The sequence below is a fragment of the Rhinoderma darwinii genome, chromosome 2 (genome assembly GCF_050947455.1).
Source record: "Rhinoderma darwinii isolate aRhiDar2 chromosome 2, aRhiDar2.hap1, whole genome shotgun sequence".
Lineage (NCBI taxonomy): Eukaryota > Metazoa > Chordata > Amphibia > Anura > Rhinodermatidae > Rhinoderma > Rhinoderma darwinii.
Window position 1 is genome coordinate 191,670,064 of NC_134688.1, and position 18,855 is coordinate 191,688,918.

The 18,855-nt window shown below is 38.1% G+C and overlaps 1 protein-coding gene across 2 annotated transcripts in view; it reads left to right on the plus strand.

The window, feature by feature from the left end:
- EDAR (ectodysplasin A receptor) overlaps positions 1-18,855 on the plus strand; it is a 131,493-nt gene that overhangs the window by 63,624 nt on the left and 49,014 nt on the right. For both annotated transcript variants that reach the window (XM_075852653.1, XM_075852654.1), the window contains exons 3-6: positions 10,638-10,711; positions 11,328-11,450; positions 12,262-12,443; positions 13,717-13,802. In XM_075852653.1, the coding sequence (XP_075708768.1) occupies positions 10,661-10,711; positions 11,328-11,450; positions 12,262-12,443; positions 13,717-13,802 (442 nt within the window). In that variant the 5' untranslated portion in view covers positions 10,638-10,660. The remainder of the gene's footprint in view (positions 1-10,637; positions 10,712-11,327; positions 11,451-12,261; positions 12,444-13,716; positions 13,803-18,855) is intronic.

Here is an 18,855-nt window from a genome sequence, read left to right on the forward strand (position 1 = left end):
CCATGTGACCGCTGCAGCCTGTGATTGGCTGCAGCGGTCACATGGGATGAAACGTTATCCCGGGAGGCCGGACTGGAGGAAGAAGCAGGAGTTCTGGATAAGTTAACTTTTAATACTTTTAACTCCAGCGCTAGTCACTGTCCCGGGTGCTGAAAGAGTTACTACCGATCAGTTAACTCTTTCAGCACCCTGGACAGTGACTATCCCCTGACTTCGCCTGACGTAAGCAAACGGGAAGGTACCCGTGGCCAATAGAAGTCTATGGGCCGTAATTATGGCCCCTGAAATCTGTAATGAATATATTGCTTCATTTAATTTCTTTTATGCTTCCAATAACATTATTTACACTCTCTAGCAATTAAATTCATATCGAGAGGTAGCAATTAAATTCATACTGAGAGGTATTTAAATAGTGAGCTTTTACTCTATCCATACTGTAAGTCAACCTCCCGAGCAACGACGGGTATAAAAGCTAGTGTGCTATAAGTAAAAGGTGAATATTCTCCGTAGTGTGGTAAGACAACAAGCGCCCTACATGGTGGGTGGCCCAAACTTGGTTCTGGCGTATAAACACAGTTATATAGGTGTGCAAAATAAAATAAGGAACAGGGATGCTCCTAGGACAGCACCGTCAGAAAAACTGAATGGGTGTTGAAAGCAATAGGGTTATGTACTAACCTGTGCCAATGGTTTTAATAGAACATTTTCCTCAATAGTGGGCATTAGCAGGATGTCAGATGGTATTTAGACACAGACATGATGCTCTTATTACAGGGGCGTATTGCTCGGGCTATGTTTCTACAGATATGTTAACATTTGTAATAATAAATGGACTATGTACTCAGTCCTTACAAATTTTTCTATCTTCAAGTGCTTCTGCAAGAGAATTGTTGGGGGTCTGAAAGTATAAGGATCACATCATACACAGAAAATGTAACTTTATGAATGGTGATGCTGGTCCCTGAATAGTACCATTTGATCATTGAAGAGCCTGGATACATAGAGATTAGCATTGACAACGAACATCCTTGACAGGTGCCATTGGCAATGTGAACCTCTTGGGCGTGTACTTCCCCCTTTTATTTAACACATATAAAGCCTTTCAGCAAGTCCTATACCCAGGTTACTCTTTTTGATGTTTCACATTAACATATTGCCATACATTTGAATTACACAAATACATATGGACATTGAATATAGATTGTATTGTATTCATATCTGTATTATGTGCACGTTGATGTTTAGGCTTTGTGCTGAATAATATTTTTAGGCCTATTTCAGTCATATTTTACTCATATATGAATCAAATACAGACAATCCCGTTTTGTCCAGGGTTCTCATTATTACGGTGTCAAATTAAGCACTTTATCCTAGGTCTAGCAGTAGATTACCATCACTAGAGAGACATATACATTAATATTTGTTCAGGGATCTCTCATGAGATATGAAGGAATTTATGATGCACGTATTACAAGCATTTCCAACAGATATGAGTAAGACAGAAGAGTTCATTGTGGGTACTAGTGACTTCATTTTACATAAAGAATACATAGAAAATGTGTAAGGTACGTGTATGCAGGGGATCACCTTGCATGAAGCGAGTTGGGAGTTTACCTCAGGTGGCACTTTTCTGTGACACCATTTTACTTTTCACCTCAGGCAAGAAAAAATTCTTGAAGCAATCCTGGGTATTGAGAACTTACATTGTTAGTATAGAAAGCAAATACAATTCTACATAAACATTTGTTTTGTTCTCAACTCTGAAATTTATATGCAATTTATATGCAAGTCATACACACACCTATGTTATTAAATAGAAAGAAATGGAATGAAACGTTATTTTTCCCCTTAGTTGTTCGCTCTAATTAATTTGTAACGTCTCCATTGGATTGTGTTAAAGAACTTTTGAATGGGTAAAGCTATTTTCATGTTAATTCCATCTATGCAAAAATACAAGACTCATTTCTTCAACTCCTTTAATGTCACGTCACTGAGTTTATCCCTTGTTGCTTGATCGAAGGAAAAATGTAATTAATAGAATCCGGTAAATGAGCAATGACAATGGCTAAAAATTAAAAAGAAAAAGGTTGTTACAATATAATACATTTGTGACACATTACTTACTTCCACTCCCTCGGTCGTCTGTTGTGATCGATCCTTTTTCAAGGGTTTCGGGCACATTTGGGGTGAATATATCATATAATTATATATTTGCCACTACAGGTCATAACTAAAAGCATAACTTAAAGTGTAGCTAAACGTTCGACAAACTTCTGATATGTCCAAGTGACATGTCAGAAGTTTGGATTGGTGGGGGTCCGAGCATGGAGACCCCCACCAATCTCTAGAACGAAGCAGCTAAAGTGTTGTGTGAGCGCTCAGCTGCTTCGTGTCTGTACGGCTTTTTCCGAAAATAAATGTATCGTGTACGGACTCAATACAAAGTCCATGAGCCCGTACTCTGATACATCGGCTTTCCGGAAAAAGCCGAACAGAAACGAAGCAGCTGAGCGCTAACACGAGCACTTCAGCTGCTTCGTTCTAGGGATTGGTGGGGGTCTCCGTGCTCGGACCCCCACCAATCCAAACTTCTGACATGCCTCTATGACATGTCAGAAGTTTGTCAAACGTTTAGCTACACTTTAAATGAAAATGCAGGTTTCATTTTATTTAACCCCAATTTTGAACTCCAAGTCATATTGACAGTGGTCCAAAAGGCTGAAACTTGGGCTGATGTATGTAGAAACTGCGGACTAGAAAGCTGTTTTAGCTATCCCTGTAGTCATCAGTGGATTTCTTTCCCTCATTAAAAAGCATAGAGGTTCTGCAGCGTAAAAAAAAAATATTTTTGACTCTAAAGAGGGATTAATTTGTTAGTCAGGGAAAAAAATTAATTAGTGAAATTTTTTTTATTCAATGGGAGTTTTTCTGGTGCTAGGTCAACTATGGTAGACCTATAGTGCAATACCCTGCAAACGGCAGCCGTTATCTCAACTTCCTATGACTTGTACTGCTTAGAGGGGTTGTATGGGATTGAAATAAAGAGTCTGCTCTTTCCCAGATACAGCGCCACTCTTGTCTATAGACTGATATTGAAGCTGTGTCTGATATTGAAGCTGAGCTCCTTTACAGTGAATGCGTCAGAAAAGGAATTCTAGACACAACCCATGACAAAAGTGGCGCTGTTTGGCCTGAATCACACACACAATTTTGATGCAGCTTTTGTGGCAAAACTGTGTTTCTGATCCTGGTCTTAGGCCCCATGCACACGATTGTAGATTTCGTCCGTAATTACAGACCGTAATTACGGTCCATAATTACGGATGCATTCATTTCTATGGCTGACGCATACCTTCTCGTATATTTACGGGAAGGTGTCTGTGCTGTAGAACAGCTCCGCAAAAGATATTCAAAAGTCCTATTTTTTGCTTTTTATGAAGCGTGCTCCAATACTTTATATGGGGTAACGGAGGGTGGCTGTCCGCAGTCGTCCATGACCATAATCACGGACTGTGATTACAGGCACAGTCGTGTGCATGGGGCCTTACTAAAAAAAGACAGTCGATTTTCTCTTATCGAACACAATCCTTTTAAGGTCAGACAAGCCTGGATTTTCAGGTTTTGGGTGGACTTGTGCTTTAAAGAGGCCCTGTCACCAGATCTCGCAGGATCACACTGTGGTGTGTGAGTAAGTCTCACAGAAACTTTACTGAAGTTTCGGGAGTGCGAATAGACATCGCACCCTGGCTGGAGTGGAGGTGATGTCTATTCACTCTCAAGATACTTCAGTAAAGTTAATGTGGGTGTATGTGACAGCACAGATCAAGCGAGATCACACTGTGCGGAATACAAATGGACATGAATGGAGAGAAGTGTATGCCGCTGATTGGTCACTGATTGGTCAGCGTCGTACACTCCTTTTTACAACGCCCACTTGGTCAAAAGTTAAAAAACGCCCAGTTGGGCATTAAGAAAGTAATTAGCATTAATCTAAAATTGCTCATAACTTTCTCCAAAATGATAGTTTTTCAAAATAAAAACCAGTGTTATCTACATTACAGAGCCGATCCGATTATGTAGGAGATCGGGCACTTATAATCTGTGACAGAGCCTCTTTAAGTCCTTACAGTAATCCCTCACTTTACAATACCCCCACTGTATTTGTATGTTTTCTATGAATGTGTTGGGTTTTTGTTTCTTTTAGGCCTGGGCTAGATGACAACTTTATTAGTGCCACTCTTGAACAGATTTCATGAAACAGTCACGGACAGCCGTATCTATATGAAAGTACTGAGTCACATTTAACAAGCAGATGTGAAGCATGATGCATTGTTACTTGGCATAGTTGCTCTCTCAGGCTGGGTTCACACGACCATGTTACGTCCGTAATGTACGGAACGTATTTCGGCCGGAAGACCCGGACCGAACACAGTGCAGGGAGCCGGGCTCCTAGCATCATAGTGATGTACAACGCTTGGAGTCCCTGCCTCGCTGCAGGACAGCTGTCCCATACTGTAATCATGATTACAGTACGGGACAGTAGTTCCACGCAGAGGCAGGGACTCCTAGCGTCGTACATCACTATGATGCTAGGAGCCCGGCTCCCTGCACTGTGTTCGGTCCGGGTCTTCCGGCCGAAATACGTTCCGTACATTACGGACGTAACATGGTCGTGTGAACCCAGCCTAAGGCTAGAATCACACATACAGTTTTTGTGTCAGTTTTTGATGCAATTTTTTGAGCCAAACGCAGGAGTGGATATAGAGAGAGGAGACCGATCAGTCTTATCTTCACATGTGCTTTAAGTCCTTGCAGTAATCCATCACTTTGTTTTGGACCCACTCCTGGCTTTAACACAAAAAAACTGCCACGAAAACTGCATGTGTGATTCCAGCCTAAAGCCAGGATCACACACTCAGTTCCATGATTTCCTTGGCTCCCTTACTTCTATTAGGCCAGGATCACACAGAGTTTTTATGCCGTTTTTTGGCTCCATTTTTTTATGCCAACGCCAGAGGTGGATCTAAAAGGAAGGCAAGGTATAAAGAAACGACTAATGCATCTACTTTGTCCACTCCTATGTTTGACTAAAAAATATTAACCAAAAACTGCATCAAAACTGCGTGTGTGATCCTGGCCTAATAGAAGTAAGGGAGCCAAGACAACCATGGAACTAATGTGCAACTTTTCCCCATACACTTCTCTTGAGTGTGACTCAAGCAGAGAAAAGTTGTGCCAAGCCCTTGGAGTAGCATTTTGGGGGATTTGGAGCAAATTGGCAGTATTTAATTTTATAATAATGGCTCTGGAAGGAATTAATATCAGCGTATCAATATAATGTTAATAACAAGTTTGTGGCATATAGTATGGACATTGTGCATTAGAGGTGCGGTTAGGGTACAATCGTATACAACTACATTTTGCATAAGATTTCGCTTTTGTTCTACATCACTATTTACTGGAGTGCCCAATAGTTAAATAAAAGGGACACACGTTCCAGTGGACATTGAAAGATGACATACTCTGTAGTATTTCCTTTTCATGTTGTCATTTATCAGTGTAGTTCACGATATACTAAATAAAGTCCTTGAAGCTTTAACTCCCACATCTTCATTTCGCTCTTTCAGTCTCACGCCGTCTCCTGTCGCTGTCATGTATTAAACTCCCATAACCATATGGTCTTTGTGTGGTGCTATAAAATGATTGGCTTGTCATAAAAGTCTTTTTGCGCAATGATAGTGAGTGACTGACTATAAATGGAGTGGTTTGAGGTAACTTTTCTAAACTAACACCAATACTTAACTGAGGAAGAACAGCGCCAGAATGTTATTCACCTCAGCATCTATCTTACCATCACATCTACCACTTGGACACTGTCATTTGTTCTACTTCAGAGTAAGTACTTACCTCATCGCTGCTTATTCCGCTTTATATTATTTTATATTTGACATAACTATTACTCTGTAGCTTTGAGGATTATGGTTAATAGTAAAAATAAACCAAATATTTTTGCAAAGCAATACAGCCCGTTTCTTAAGTCTCTGTAGGCTGTAATGATTTTGCCACCATGCCAGCCGCTTAGCCCAGAGCAATACATGCCAACAGTGTAAGACATTAAAGGACATATGGTTTCCTAAACACTAGGTTAATTGCAGGTTCTATTAGTTAAGAAACAGTTTCTCAAAGACCTTTGTGTATTTCATTGCTAAGTTTTTATGTGGGTGGAAAAGAGGCAGGGCTGCCAGATCCCTCACCTCACCAGTGAGAGAGAATAAAAGGAAAAAATGCTTATGTTCAAACCCCCAAAAACTATTGCCTTGACTGGATAAATGCCTGCACTGCCTTCTACCCTGGGTCTTCTCTCTCCAAATTGCTTGTGTAAGTATTTGAGCAGCAGGTGATGGTGCATATATGTATACAATAAATTCTGGGATACGAAAAACACAAAATATGATATGTGAATATTTATGGATGTAATGGGATAGGCTCATTAGAATTTACTAGATTAATCAGCATTGCTTTGTATATATAGATATGGAGAGTTATGAGTGACAGGTTGGCACTGGGTGGGAGGCACAATGATCTGACAAGCAGCTCTCCTCTTCATACAGTTTATACCGCATAGGTATGCTAATCTGTCTGCTCTTCCTTTATTACTACATGTCTTTATACTGGAAGTCAGACAGCGGATAGCACAGTAATCGTGAGTGTGTATGCAGAACGTAATGGTTTCTGAATTACATGTGCACTGATTAAATCTTGGCTAATGAGAAAATGAAAATCTTTTATGCCTACAGGTCCCTGTTTCATTTTTTAGAGTCTATTATGTAATGATGGTAAAAGTCCAATTGCTAAAGATAGTTAGACCACGGGGCACTATAATCAAAATGGAACATATCTATTTTATACATTTCTTGTGAAAAAAATTTATGTTTTAATGTTTAACATGTTTAAAATGTAAGTGATCCATATAAACAAATTCTGAAATATTGCAGGTGCTGACATCTAGTGGCCATAATAATGTCCACTTATTGTACTGCCGATACAGGCTATCCTAATTTGCTGAAAAAATCTTTGGTAGCCTGCAGGACATTGAGGAATAGAATATCAGCCATAAAACGAGCTCTTTGATTTTGTGATTTCTGGTACAGAGAAAGAAGGGAAATTCCTTGACATCCTGCAGGTTCATATCAGAAAGCTTCCCCCTATAAAGTGAGTGAGTCCCCCAAAAACTATATTATGGGATTGTTTCATTAGGCTGTTTGCTTATACAATCTCTAAACTATAACTTCATATAATATACATGGATGTGTTCTCATTTCTATACATATGATACCTTTACACATATATTGAGGGTTATTCCTACGTATAGATATAGACTATAAATACTTTCTACACAAGTGTTTTCAAGTCTTATTTATTGAAGCATTACCTCAGGTAAAAGCCAGTATTCTTCAAAGGATTCAAGATAAATATTCCCACTGACACTCCTCTGCCAAATCAATTTACCTGCAGTTTGTATTCTCTGATCTCTTATTAATCTTGACATTTGTGTCGAAAGTCCTGAGAAAGTTAACCCAAGGCACAAGAGCGCCGAGCATTGTTTCTTTAGTACACGCCCTGCTGGGCACAGACTTACTACACAATCAGAAGGCAGATAAACTTATAGCTGGCATGCGCTGGGCATCAGTTGTGCAATATTTAATCTTGCCTATTAATGAATGAATATATGTTTATTGAATGCAGATTCCCAGGTAGCAATGCGTTGATCGGAAGTCTTTATTATTTGTGCTCCATTATGGTCACAGTCAACTTCTTTAGGTTGGTGACACACATCTTTGCGATTACGGTTTGCATCTCATTAATTCTGATTTGTACTCTTTTTCAGAGACTTGTCATTAAAATAAAATATATAATAGGGTGCATTGGTCTCTTGATATATTTAATAAGATTGTATGAGTTTAGAAACATTTTTATTTTTTTCCCCGAGATAGCACCACTCTATGGGCTGCATTTGGTATTGTGACTTATCACCATTCAAGTGTCAGGTAACTCATGTTGTTTCTGGATAGAAAAAAAACACAACAAAAAAAACCTTTATCTTTTATCTCATATATGCTTTTAGGGAATTCTGAGTTAATAGAGCCGGTCCTCTCTTCATGAGCCTCATCTCTTGACCAGAGTAAACAGTGGCAACAAAGAGCGTCTTTCGTTTTCTGGAGGACCTGTCCTGCATTACACAGAGAGACCATTGACATGAATGGGCATGGTGTAATGCTTAATTTCCCCTGAGGTGGCACTGCAGGGAAATTAAACACTTACTGACAGATTTCACCACAGATTATAGCTGATCGTAAGAGGTCTCAGCAGGGGGATACTTTGTGATCAGCTTATTGTCCAGGGAACCTTCTGCCAAATAAAGATTGTCCAAAGTGGGAAAACCCCTTGGCAATGAATACTTTAGAAAGCAAAAAAATATATATGTTGGTCCGCTCACCACTTGATGCAAGATGACACACCACGTCTCTGTTAAAGATCGGTGCTTTGGAAAGAAAATCTACGTCGGAGGTAGGCAAGGATCCAGATATGTTAGAGATGGTTCCGGCACACGATGTATTTAAAATTCAATTTATTTGTTTTATATTTTGATACCAATAAAGAAACTATTTTAAATACATCATGTGCCGGACCCGTCTCTAACATAAATTAATACTTAATTAATACTTAATAATCAAACAGAATTAACAAAGTATCACAATTACATTAATAAGACGTTCTTATCGCATGTGTGGATTTTGGGCTGATACCAAGCCCCTGTGTAAGTATGTCTACTACTTATTCTGGCAGGAGAAATTAATATGCGTTGGCCGCATATTATTCCCTCCTCAGCAGGAAGACACTTGAAGAGAAATGGAGGGAAGCACCTGCCAGGTTGGACTGCAATGGCTGTACAGGACAGCACTTACACTTCTGCTCGGTCCCAGGCAGCTTCTTACCTGCATGTCTCGGATGTGGCGATCTGATTGATATTAAACTCATTCATATTGCTCTCTTATTAGTAGTGATGACTGATGAGGAAAGGGTTAACAACCTAGGCCCATCATCCAAGCTTGCACTTAAGCAGCATCGTTTCATCTGCGGCACAAACCAAGTACTGCGGCACCAACTGCTAAGGAGTGTATAGGCAGCACCAGAAAAAGATTTTATTTTGCAGGGTACAAATGAGATGTTGGGTACAACTGGTGAGTTTATGTGAGCATCAATGTCATTTGCGTGAATGTCATGTGAACGATTAGTATAACTATTTTAGTAGACAGAAAACATACAGGTACTCTATCAGTAATGGTGTAATGAAAAGTATATTCATCACAATGTACTTTTATTCAACATGAAGTAGTCTTATCAGAACATAGAACGCCTGCAGGCAGTGAGCAGGCGTCCGTGGCTAGACGCGTGGGTAGCACTTACCCCTTAAGCTTTACTGATATGCACCTGGAATTAACCTGGTGCCCTGAGGATGTTCTTTTTTTTCACCACAACTTCCTGCCTTAGTCCTTTAGTCCTACTCCAAAAAGGTAGGTAACAGTGTAGATTTACATGGTATTAGAGTTATTAAATCATTGACATCTTACCCTGCATACTGCTTCGTCTACATAAATCAAATATTGCAGAACTAACACCGGATGTGATTTACCTGCAAGTTCCGCAGGTAATAGTAGCGTGCTGTAGGTGCTACATAGTCTGTAAGTACATCAGTGTCACAACACATACAACATACACCATATGCTCTTGTCTATTACAACATAACACTGTTAGGATTTGATCGGTACAATATAAGCAGTCAGCAGTCGTACACAACCCTCTAGTACAATTTCATTCTCCTCGGTCTTTCTGTAGTGCATGGGTTAAACAAATATCTGTTACTTACACGCCTTTGGCGCTGTCTCAAAATAATCAACCTAATGTGGGTACAGAGATTATCCTAATTATACACACTTCACAGATTCTGTCATATAAGTGCACAATTTACAATATTATCCAGTGAAATCTACTTTTCTGTTAAGACAAAAAAAAAGTAAGAAGAAACTTTAATAGGAAGTTGGGAATTGGCTTCGCTTGCCCTTTCTCAATCCAAGAGTAATTTCTTTTCAACAAGTTGGCTTACGGAACGGCTTAATGTTACCTTAGCTACATGTCGTAACTAGTTTTATAGCTCAAAGAAAAATAGAAGCAAAAGTATATGTATTAAAAGATGATCTCCAATCATGCTAGCAAAGTGTCAGTTGAAGTCAAACTATAGTCAGAGGGCAAATTGATCCCTCATGAAAGGAAGGATAATGTAATATGTAAATGTTTGGATTTACTTCCAATATTAGATCCATTACATAGATCTTGCACATTGAAGAATAGATTATTTTAGCTGCAGAATTGCAATTGACTTTCTTCCAGGGACATAAATACATAGATGTATATAAGGGGCACACTGTATTATACTGTGGTGCTATATAAATGTTTTACAAATAATCTTACTGCCAAATACTTTCAAATGTCCTATTTTGAATATGAAGTTTAAAATGTTATCATCATCAAGAAACCATTCATTTTTGGTAACAAAATCAAATTATTATTTTTTATAGGTGCCACACACCGTAGCTGTAATATGAGCAAACACGGTGACAGAAAAGTGACCCATATATTCCCATTTTTAATGGTATGTATAACATATATTACTTAAATTGTACATGTCAATTAAAAACACATCTCTATAGATCCTTTATTCTTGTTGTTCTATGTATATTTGCAATATATCTTCTTTACATTATTATTAGTGTTCTTCAGCTTTTGTCCCTTGTTCCTCTGTCCATCCTTGTGTATTTGTAGGTTATTACTTGTGCTTGTTCATTATCCAGGGAAATCCATAGCCAGCTCTTACAAACGGATTCTACAGTGAACGGTTGCATCTTGGGAGGCACATAAATGTGTAGACTACCGCTGCCAGCCTGTAGTATAAAACCACAGCGTACATAGCATAGCATAGACATAGCATACGGATAGCTGATTGGATTAGCTGCCAAGCGTGTCCATGAGAGAACACTCGGCATCATGGGAAGTAAGGGAACTGTGCACTCAGAGGTCCCCTTTAATGGTGAAATTAGCTGATTGCCAGTTCAAATTTCATTATTAAATGGGGACTATTCAAATAAATGAAAAACCATGTAATTTATGGCCGGAACAAGTCCACTAGAGCAGGAACCTCTCGAACTTAATGGTCCAACAGAGGAGATCCCTTCTATGTACAACCTTGATGTTTCCTCCTACTATTGCAGGTGTCCTTGGTGTATTCAGTTCTAGCAGAGTACTCTAATTGTGGTGAAAATGAATATTATAACCAGACAACGGGTTTGTGCCACAGCTGTCCAGAGTGTGAACCAGGGGAAGAGCCATATAATGTAAGTAACCGGGACAGTCAGAACAATGCCTCGAACACATATACATAATATATAAGTGGGTGACGTTTGCTCCATGGGATATATATATATTTTTTAATAATCTTGACTAGATTTATTGCCCTCAATGATGTTGAGATGTTCATATATATGATTCTATTTACTGGGCAATGAATACGAATATATGTACACATTACACAGGTATAGGCAGAAACACATCATATAGAGAAAACAATAAAAGAATCGTACAGGAAAAAGTATGAACATCTAATTTCTTGTCTGTAGCAATGTAATGTTACACCGTCCTTTTCTGATGGACCCACTTTAAATGAACCTAGAAAGTTGTTTAGTTACAGAAATGTTTTAGGAGAAAATATCCTTCAACTATAGAGATATTTTTATAGACCAAATGGTTTCCATATGATACAAATGACACTGTGACAACATCTCATTCATATTCTCGACAAGGTTAGGCTCTGTTTACATCTACATCAGAGGCTGAGTTTAGAGTCTGTCGCAAATTCCGTCAGATTTCATGGGAAGCTTTCCCTGTATGAGCTTGTAACCCGGAGATGTAAATCAAGAAGAAGTCGGACTCTAGAAGTCCTGGCAGTATTTAAACAGTTTTTACATGAAGATGCTGAAACAAATCATAGAAAACAAAATATCCCTGATCTCAGCATGTCAGATAGGGTAGCATAGGAGAACTGACAGATCCGCTTTGAAACAGTTTCTGTATATTCATTGCAGACAGAAAATAAAATATTGCAATGCTGCTGTTTTCCTGGTATATTATTGTTCAATTTCCTTTTAGTCTTGTGGATATGGAACTAAAGATGAAGACTATGGCTGTATTTCTTGTCCACCTGACAAGTATTCTAAAGGAGGCTACCAGATATGCAGGCGACACAAAGATTGCGAGGGATTTTTCCGTGCCACAGTTTTAACTCCAGGGGACTCTAAGAATGATGCTGAATGTGGACCCTGCCTTCCAGGGTAAGATTATATACACTATACATATAGAAAACCTAATATCAATTTCCTAAAAGTTTCCCCAAAATGGAATAAACTTATAAAATATATTGCATAAAAGGACTGTATGAAATTTAGAAAACGGGGTCTGTTTTGTTTTTTTTACCAGAAACAGCTTTACTTATGTCCATTGGCTGTGTGAATGGGGCTGAGCTGCAATACCAAACACAGTCCATGAACTAGAGAGGCGCTGTTTCTGGGGGAAAAATGCAGACCCTTTTTATTAATTTCATACTATTTCTTTAAAAATCAAATATTTTAAAATAGTATTATAAGTATTTTGAAATCAGTCCTTATACTTCATTATTTTTAGGCCTGTTATAATTGTTGGCAAAGCAAGATTTTATAACTTCCTTAAAAGGAATTATATATCTTGTTGTAATCAATTAATTAAAAGGATAATAAGTGAATCATCTTAGAAACCAAACATATTGGTATATATGCACATGGAAAAATTTGGCATTTCATTTGGCAGATGGCTTATGGAATATATATTATTACTTAAAAGGGCATATGGACGTCATAAAATTGTATGGCCAGCCTGAGCGTCCCCCAGCGATAGCAGTGTGAGATCAGCTGATTGCTGGACAGCCTTCAATAATAAAAGCAGTTGGCGTGATGAGACAACCCCTTTATTTATTTTGAACACAACTTCCAAGTGTGGAAAGGACTGGAAACGGAGATGAAAAAAAACTTGATCAGAACAATTGGAGAATTAGAATTGTTAACTGGGGAATAAATATTATTTAATACAAATGAAAACAGCAAAATATAGCATCAGGAACAGGGAAACACTACTGATGGGTTTCCCACAAACATGACTTTTACTCCTAGCCAATGAATAAAGCCAATGGCTTTGAGTAAAGACTGTGTTGGTCTGAAGCTGTATCTCCCTGTCCCTGATGCTAGATTATGCTGTTTTAATTTGGATAAAATAAAGGAGTCTTTTTTGTTATTCGGTGCCGGTCTTAATCATACTTAGAATTTATCTTTAAATTAGGCCATTAATGTTTGATTGGTGGATTTCCAAACTCTGGGACCTCCACCGATCAGCACAATGAAGGGGCACCAGCACTCCTGCAGGTGGTTGTATCTGGTACTGCAAGTAAGAACTCCTTTAATGCATTGAAACATTAAGCATGAATTAGAAGTGTGCAACAAAACCTCATATATGTCATATGTACATAATCTTTACTATCAAACATTTTGAGTGTTAACATTTTGATCCTCAAACCAGATTCTACATGTTAGAGAGCCGTCCTAAAAGCATTTATGGAATGGTTTGTCACTCTTGCTCCCTAGCACCTCCAGGCATCAAGGAATGTAAGTAAACTTATTTTTGCTTTTATATTATTCTACCATTAATTGGTATTAATAAAGTAAAAGTTATGTTTTTCACAAAAACCATCATCAATATGCCTTATTTGTGATTTTTCGTGGTGTACAGATTTTACCTTCTGTTAAAGTATATTATGGATGCCGCTAAAGTTCTCAGGACATAAAACAAAAAAAAAGCATGCTGTGTAATGAGGAACCATTCTAATTAATTTGACATTTTGAGGGTGTTTGAAGGTTTTACATACAGGAAAGTGTCCTTACACAAGTAGGAATAGGGCAATATAGAAATGTTTATGTCCTAATTGCAATATAGTCATCGGCATGTATATCATTGTTGATAAAGCCAGCTTTGAGACATTGAGTCATTCTAATTGTCATTGAGGATGAGCACTGAAAATGTTAAATAAATTAGATCCATTCGAGGGCCTTTAAAGGTGGCACTGAGTTTTAACAGTGCCACGTGTAGCAGTAAGAGCATGCTCCTGCCAGTACATTGACTGTTCTCTCCACACCTTTATGTTCATCAATTGTCATGGATGCTGAGAAGATGCTTTACTTGTAACAAACTGAATACAAGATATACCATACAGTTCTCACCCAAGAAATGTAAACATGTTTATGTGTTGGTTGATCAACTGGCCAGTTTTTTCATATCATAGACACCCCTAAAGAATATATATACATATATATATATATATGTGTGTGTGTGTGTGTGTGTGTATGTATATATATATATATATATATATGTATACTCTGTAAACATTTATGTGAGCTATAATGTACCCAGTCCACGCTTTTATTGACCAACACTTTAAAGAAAACATTAAAAATAGAGTGGCTATTATATATCTAAAATGGGTAACATTATGCAAAACATCATACAGTTAAAAAAAAAAAAAAGAAAGGACATTGACAACACACAAAGTAGGATTTTAACAGTAAACTTACTTCTCACTGTTTTTGTTGTTTTTTTGGTGGTTGTAAACTTAACACTTTTGTATGTTTATTTTAATACATAAGGTGAGAGAGATACTTGTGATATTTGTCATATGTATATTTTAGGGGAATATATTGTTTAGAGGAATATATTGGGTAGATTAGGTGCAATAATTTAAAAAAAATGTAAGGCAATCAAATTAATCACTGGATGACTTCAATCTTATTACACTGGATTCGCAAATATGAACACTGTTCTGAAATGATATGAGTCTTTAGTGTTAGCTACAAAAGTGTGACCAGGATCTCCATTTCCTTAATGCATTCATATTTCATTTCTTGCATTTCCTGCATTGTGTTTAGTACACAGAAGTATTTTACATATTAAACGATAACCTGAGGTACGTTACAAGCGTGATTTTAATGCAATGTGAAAATGGTTACCTCTGCTTCCTACAAAGTGTGTCCTCCCTGTCTCTCTCTCAGAATACAGATGGCACGTAGCTTACAATCTTCAGGTCGGCTGAGCATGCATGTTTATTTCTGTAGGGAGAGTGGGCTAAAGATACAGCAAATGCATTAATCAAAATGATATTGGTATTACTGATTCCCATTAGTTACATTTCAGGTAGCGTAAGTGCCAGGTTTCCTCCACATTACAGATGATTTATCGTGAGCTTTGCATGTTGTGATATGTACTTATTTCTTCTGGATCGTGATATGGTCCCGTCACTGGCTGGTATGTACAGAAGTGCTTCCAGGATGGTAATAGAACGACTGTATTTGAGTCTTTACATTAGTAGATGATTAGGTTGATTCGCCAGATACTTCCACCAAGCTTTCCAAGAGCTTATACATCATAATTGTCAAACTTTATTTTTCTGCACTTGTTTGAACATAGAAATTCTGTCCGATTTGCAAAAATATCATAACGTATTTTGTGGAAAATTACCACACACTTTGCCCAGTTTATGAAATTTAGGGTATTGCAAAGCATCGTATCACATTAAATACTCCACCACATACTCCGTACGAACTCTAGGGACTACAATCTATACAAAAAGATTCATAAGGAGATTCTATAGAAAATTAAGGAAATCTCCACCACCATTACATTTGGTCTGCCCAGTGATGTATTCATGTTTATGTCTTAAGCGTTCGTTCTTGAAAGTTCTTAAAGGGAACCCGTCACCAGTATTTCACCTATTGAACTTTCCTTATCCCTCACTGGCCGCTGCTATAAAATTTCATTGCCATTATCCCTTCTCCTAAACTCCTCCTCCGACTGTAAATAACGGTCTGTAAACATGTTGCTCCTTTTATCGTAATAATCCGGTGTCCCTTTGTGCGCTCACCCCAGAAGAGGACATCAATGCACAAACGCGGGATTTTGTGTGCTGGGGGAAGGCGAGGAGCTGTCAATCTAAAGTAAAGAGGCGGGGTAAACTCGGAAAGACTTGAGGAATGAAGATATGACTCTTTTCAAACAAAGATTTGACTCTTTTCAAACAAAGATTTGACTCTTTTCAAACAAAGATATGACTCTTTTATGCTCATTTGCATACGGTGTGGGAACACTAAAAAACTGAATACTAAAGCTACAGAGCCGACTAAGAAGACAATTTTAGGTTAAATAGAAATTATATTTCACCCACTACCCCCTGGTATTGCTGGTTTAATCAGTAAAATGCTGGTGACAGGTTCCCTTTAAGAATAAATACATCTGCCCTGATGCTTTGTTTATGATGACTATACTTCAACTAAAGCAGGGCGTTCTAATATAGCAAATTAAAAGCACTTCAAAAAAAGATCTTGAAATATAGCAATTTGGTGGTTTTCAATTAAAAACAAAGGCACTTGGATAAAATGCTGGTGGAGATGTGTGGTGCATGTGTGTGTGTGACTTTTATCAATTTAATGCCAGGGCTGTAGACACGACAAAGCGTTTGTTAAGCTAGATTACAATTGGAACCCTATAAACCATTGACATTCTACAGTACATAAGCCATAAAGGACAACACATCTGACACTTGGAAAGAACATGTATGGAGAAGAGAGGACATATATGCCACTCACCAGTGTTTAGTTCTACACTTTTCTAGGCAATGAACCTCCAAACTGCTCTTCTCGTAAGCGTGCAGCCAACTTTATGGTCTTGGTTGTTGAGATACAGACACATCAAGAGTTCAGCAGATGGAATGTAATTATATTTTCCCCATGTTTTACTCCAGCCGAGCCAATAACAGCACACAATATGGGCCATCATCAGATGGAAGGAAAAGGCTAATTTCAATCTGGATGTCATTAGATTGTGAAACACAAGGGATTAATGCAGCAGTGTAAAACTGTAAAGTGTTTCATTTGTTCGCCTGACACAAGACAACTAGGTTAATCCTTGGTCAAATGAAATATTTTTCTTTATAGCTTGTAGCGTAAACTTAATGATCTGAGGTCATGCTGTTTTTCGGCACAATATCCTGTGTTTATAGTCTTGACATAGCATGGGTGTGGTCGGTCACCATCTAGCACGTTTTCTGGATATCCTTCACTTTTCACTTTATTGCACTCACAAACTCATAAAAAAAAGACTGGAGCAGATGCCTAAGCATTTTAAAGTGTAAACTTTTTCTTATTGGTTAAATAAAAGACTGTCTGTAATTTAGAAATCTATATACCTCTGACATACGACTGTGATTTCAATGTAAGTCCAAAAGTTTCTTCCAAGATGATTCTAGTTTAATCTTGGATAGATGTTCATCACTTTTTTCCATCCAAATGACTTGAAGGGAACCTGTCACCGGCATTTCACCTATTAAACGTTACTTATCCCTCACTGGCCGCTGCTATCAAAAGTTCATTGCCGTTATCCCCTCTCCTAAACTCCTCCTCCGAATGTAAATAACGGTCTGCAAACATTTTGCGCCTTTTATCGTAATAATCCGGTGTCCCTTTGTGCGCACACACCAGAAGAGGACATCTATGCACAAGCGCGGGATTTTGTGTGCTGGGGAAGGCGAGGAGCTGTCAATCAAAAGTAAGGAGGCGGCGTAAGCTCGGAAAGACTTAAGGAATGAAGATTTGACTCTTTTCAAACGAAGATATGACTCTTTTATGCTCATTAGCATACGGTGTGGGAACACTAAAAAACGGAATACTAAAGCTACAGAGCCGACTAAGAGGACAATTATAGGTTATATAGAAAAGATTTTTCACCCACTACCATCAGGTAGTGCTGGTTTAATAGGTGAAATGCTGGTGACAGGTTCCCTTTAAAACAGATACCAAAAGCCAATAAGCATAATGTGCACTGGCTAAAAAGGAGCAAAATGGAGCACCGATTTTAATCGAATTTTTTTTTAGCAAATCTAGAAATCTAAGTAAATAAAGAACTATGATACATCATGAGCAGATCAGACTACTGACCATGTATGGTCCTCCAAGAAGGCTGGACACAACAGTTAGGTCAACAGACTACTGACCATGTATGGTGCTCCAAGAAGGCTGAATACAACAGTTTGGTCATTACAAAATCCCTTTTCAGCTTTGAATCTAGGTTGTTTCTTATAAGATCTAAGTAGAACACAATGAGACAAATTAGTTATTATATCAACTCGTAACAGTGTCAAGCCACATCTGGTTGTGACTTTGCCTTTGCTCTTGCTTGCTTGGAATATCCTAAGTGTTGTACTCTAATCATTACTTACTTTTGGAGTCATAACTTTCACCAGTTCTTCTCTATTTACTTAAACGTCCCACCTGTCTGACTGATCTTACTCTGAAAATACAGCAAAGCACCTGAAAGTCTCCCAGATTCACAGTCCCCTCCTGAGATAACCCACTTCTTAACAGACCCCACACTTCCTCACTGCATGTGTTTTGTTTTCTTCCCAGGTTCCAAGAAGAAAAAAAGAGCTCACAAACGTCTAAAGTGTCTTGAGAGCGACTGAAAATCAGACCATCAATGTTGTCTGTCCTTGTCTCACATTCCATAACTCATAGACTGCCCGTCACATCTTGTACTATGCCATAACAATACTAACCCATAACAGCTAATCCTCATAGCATCTTTTATTATCTCAATATATCAATGTAAGCAATAAAT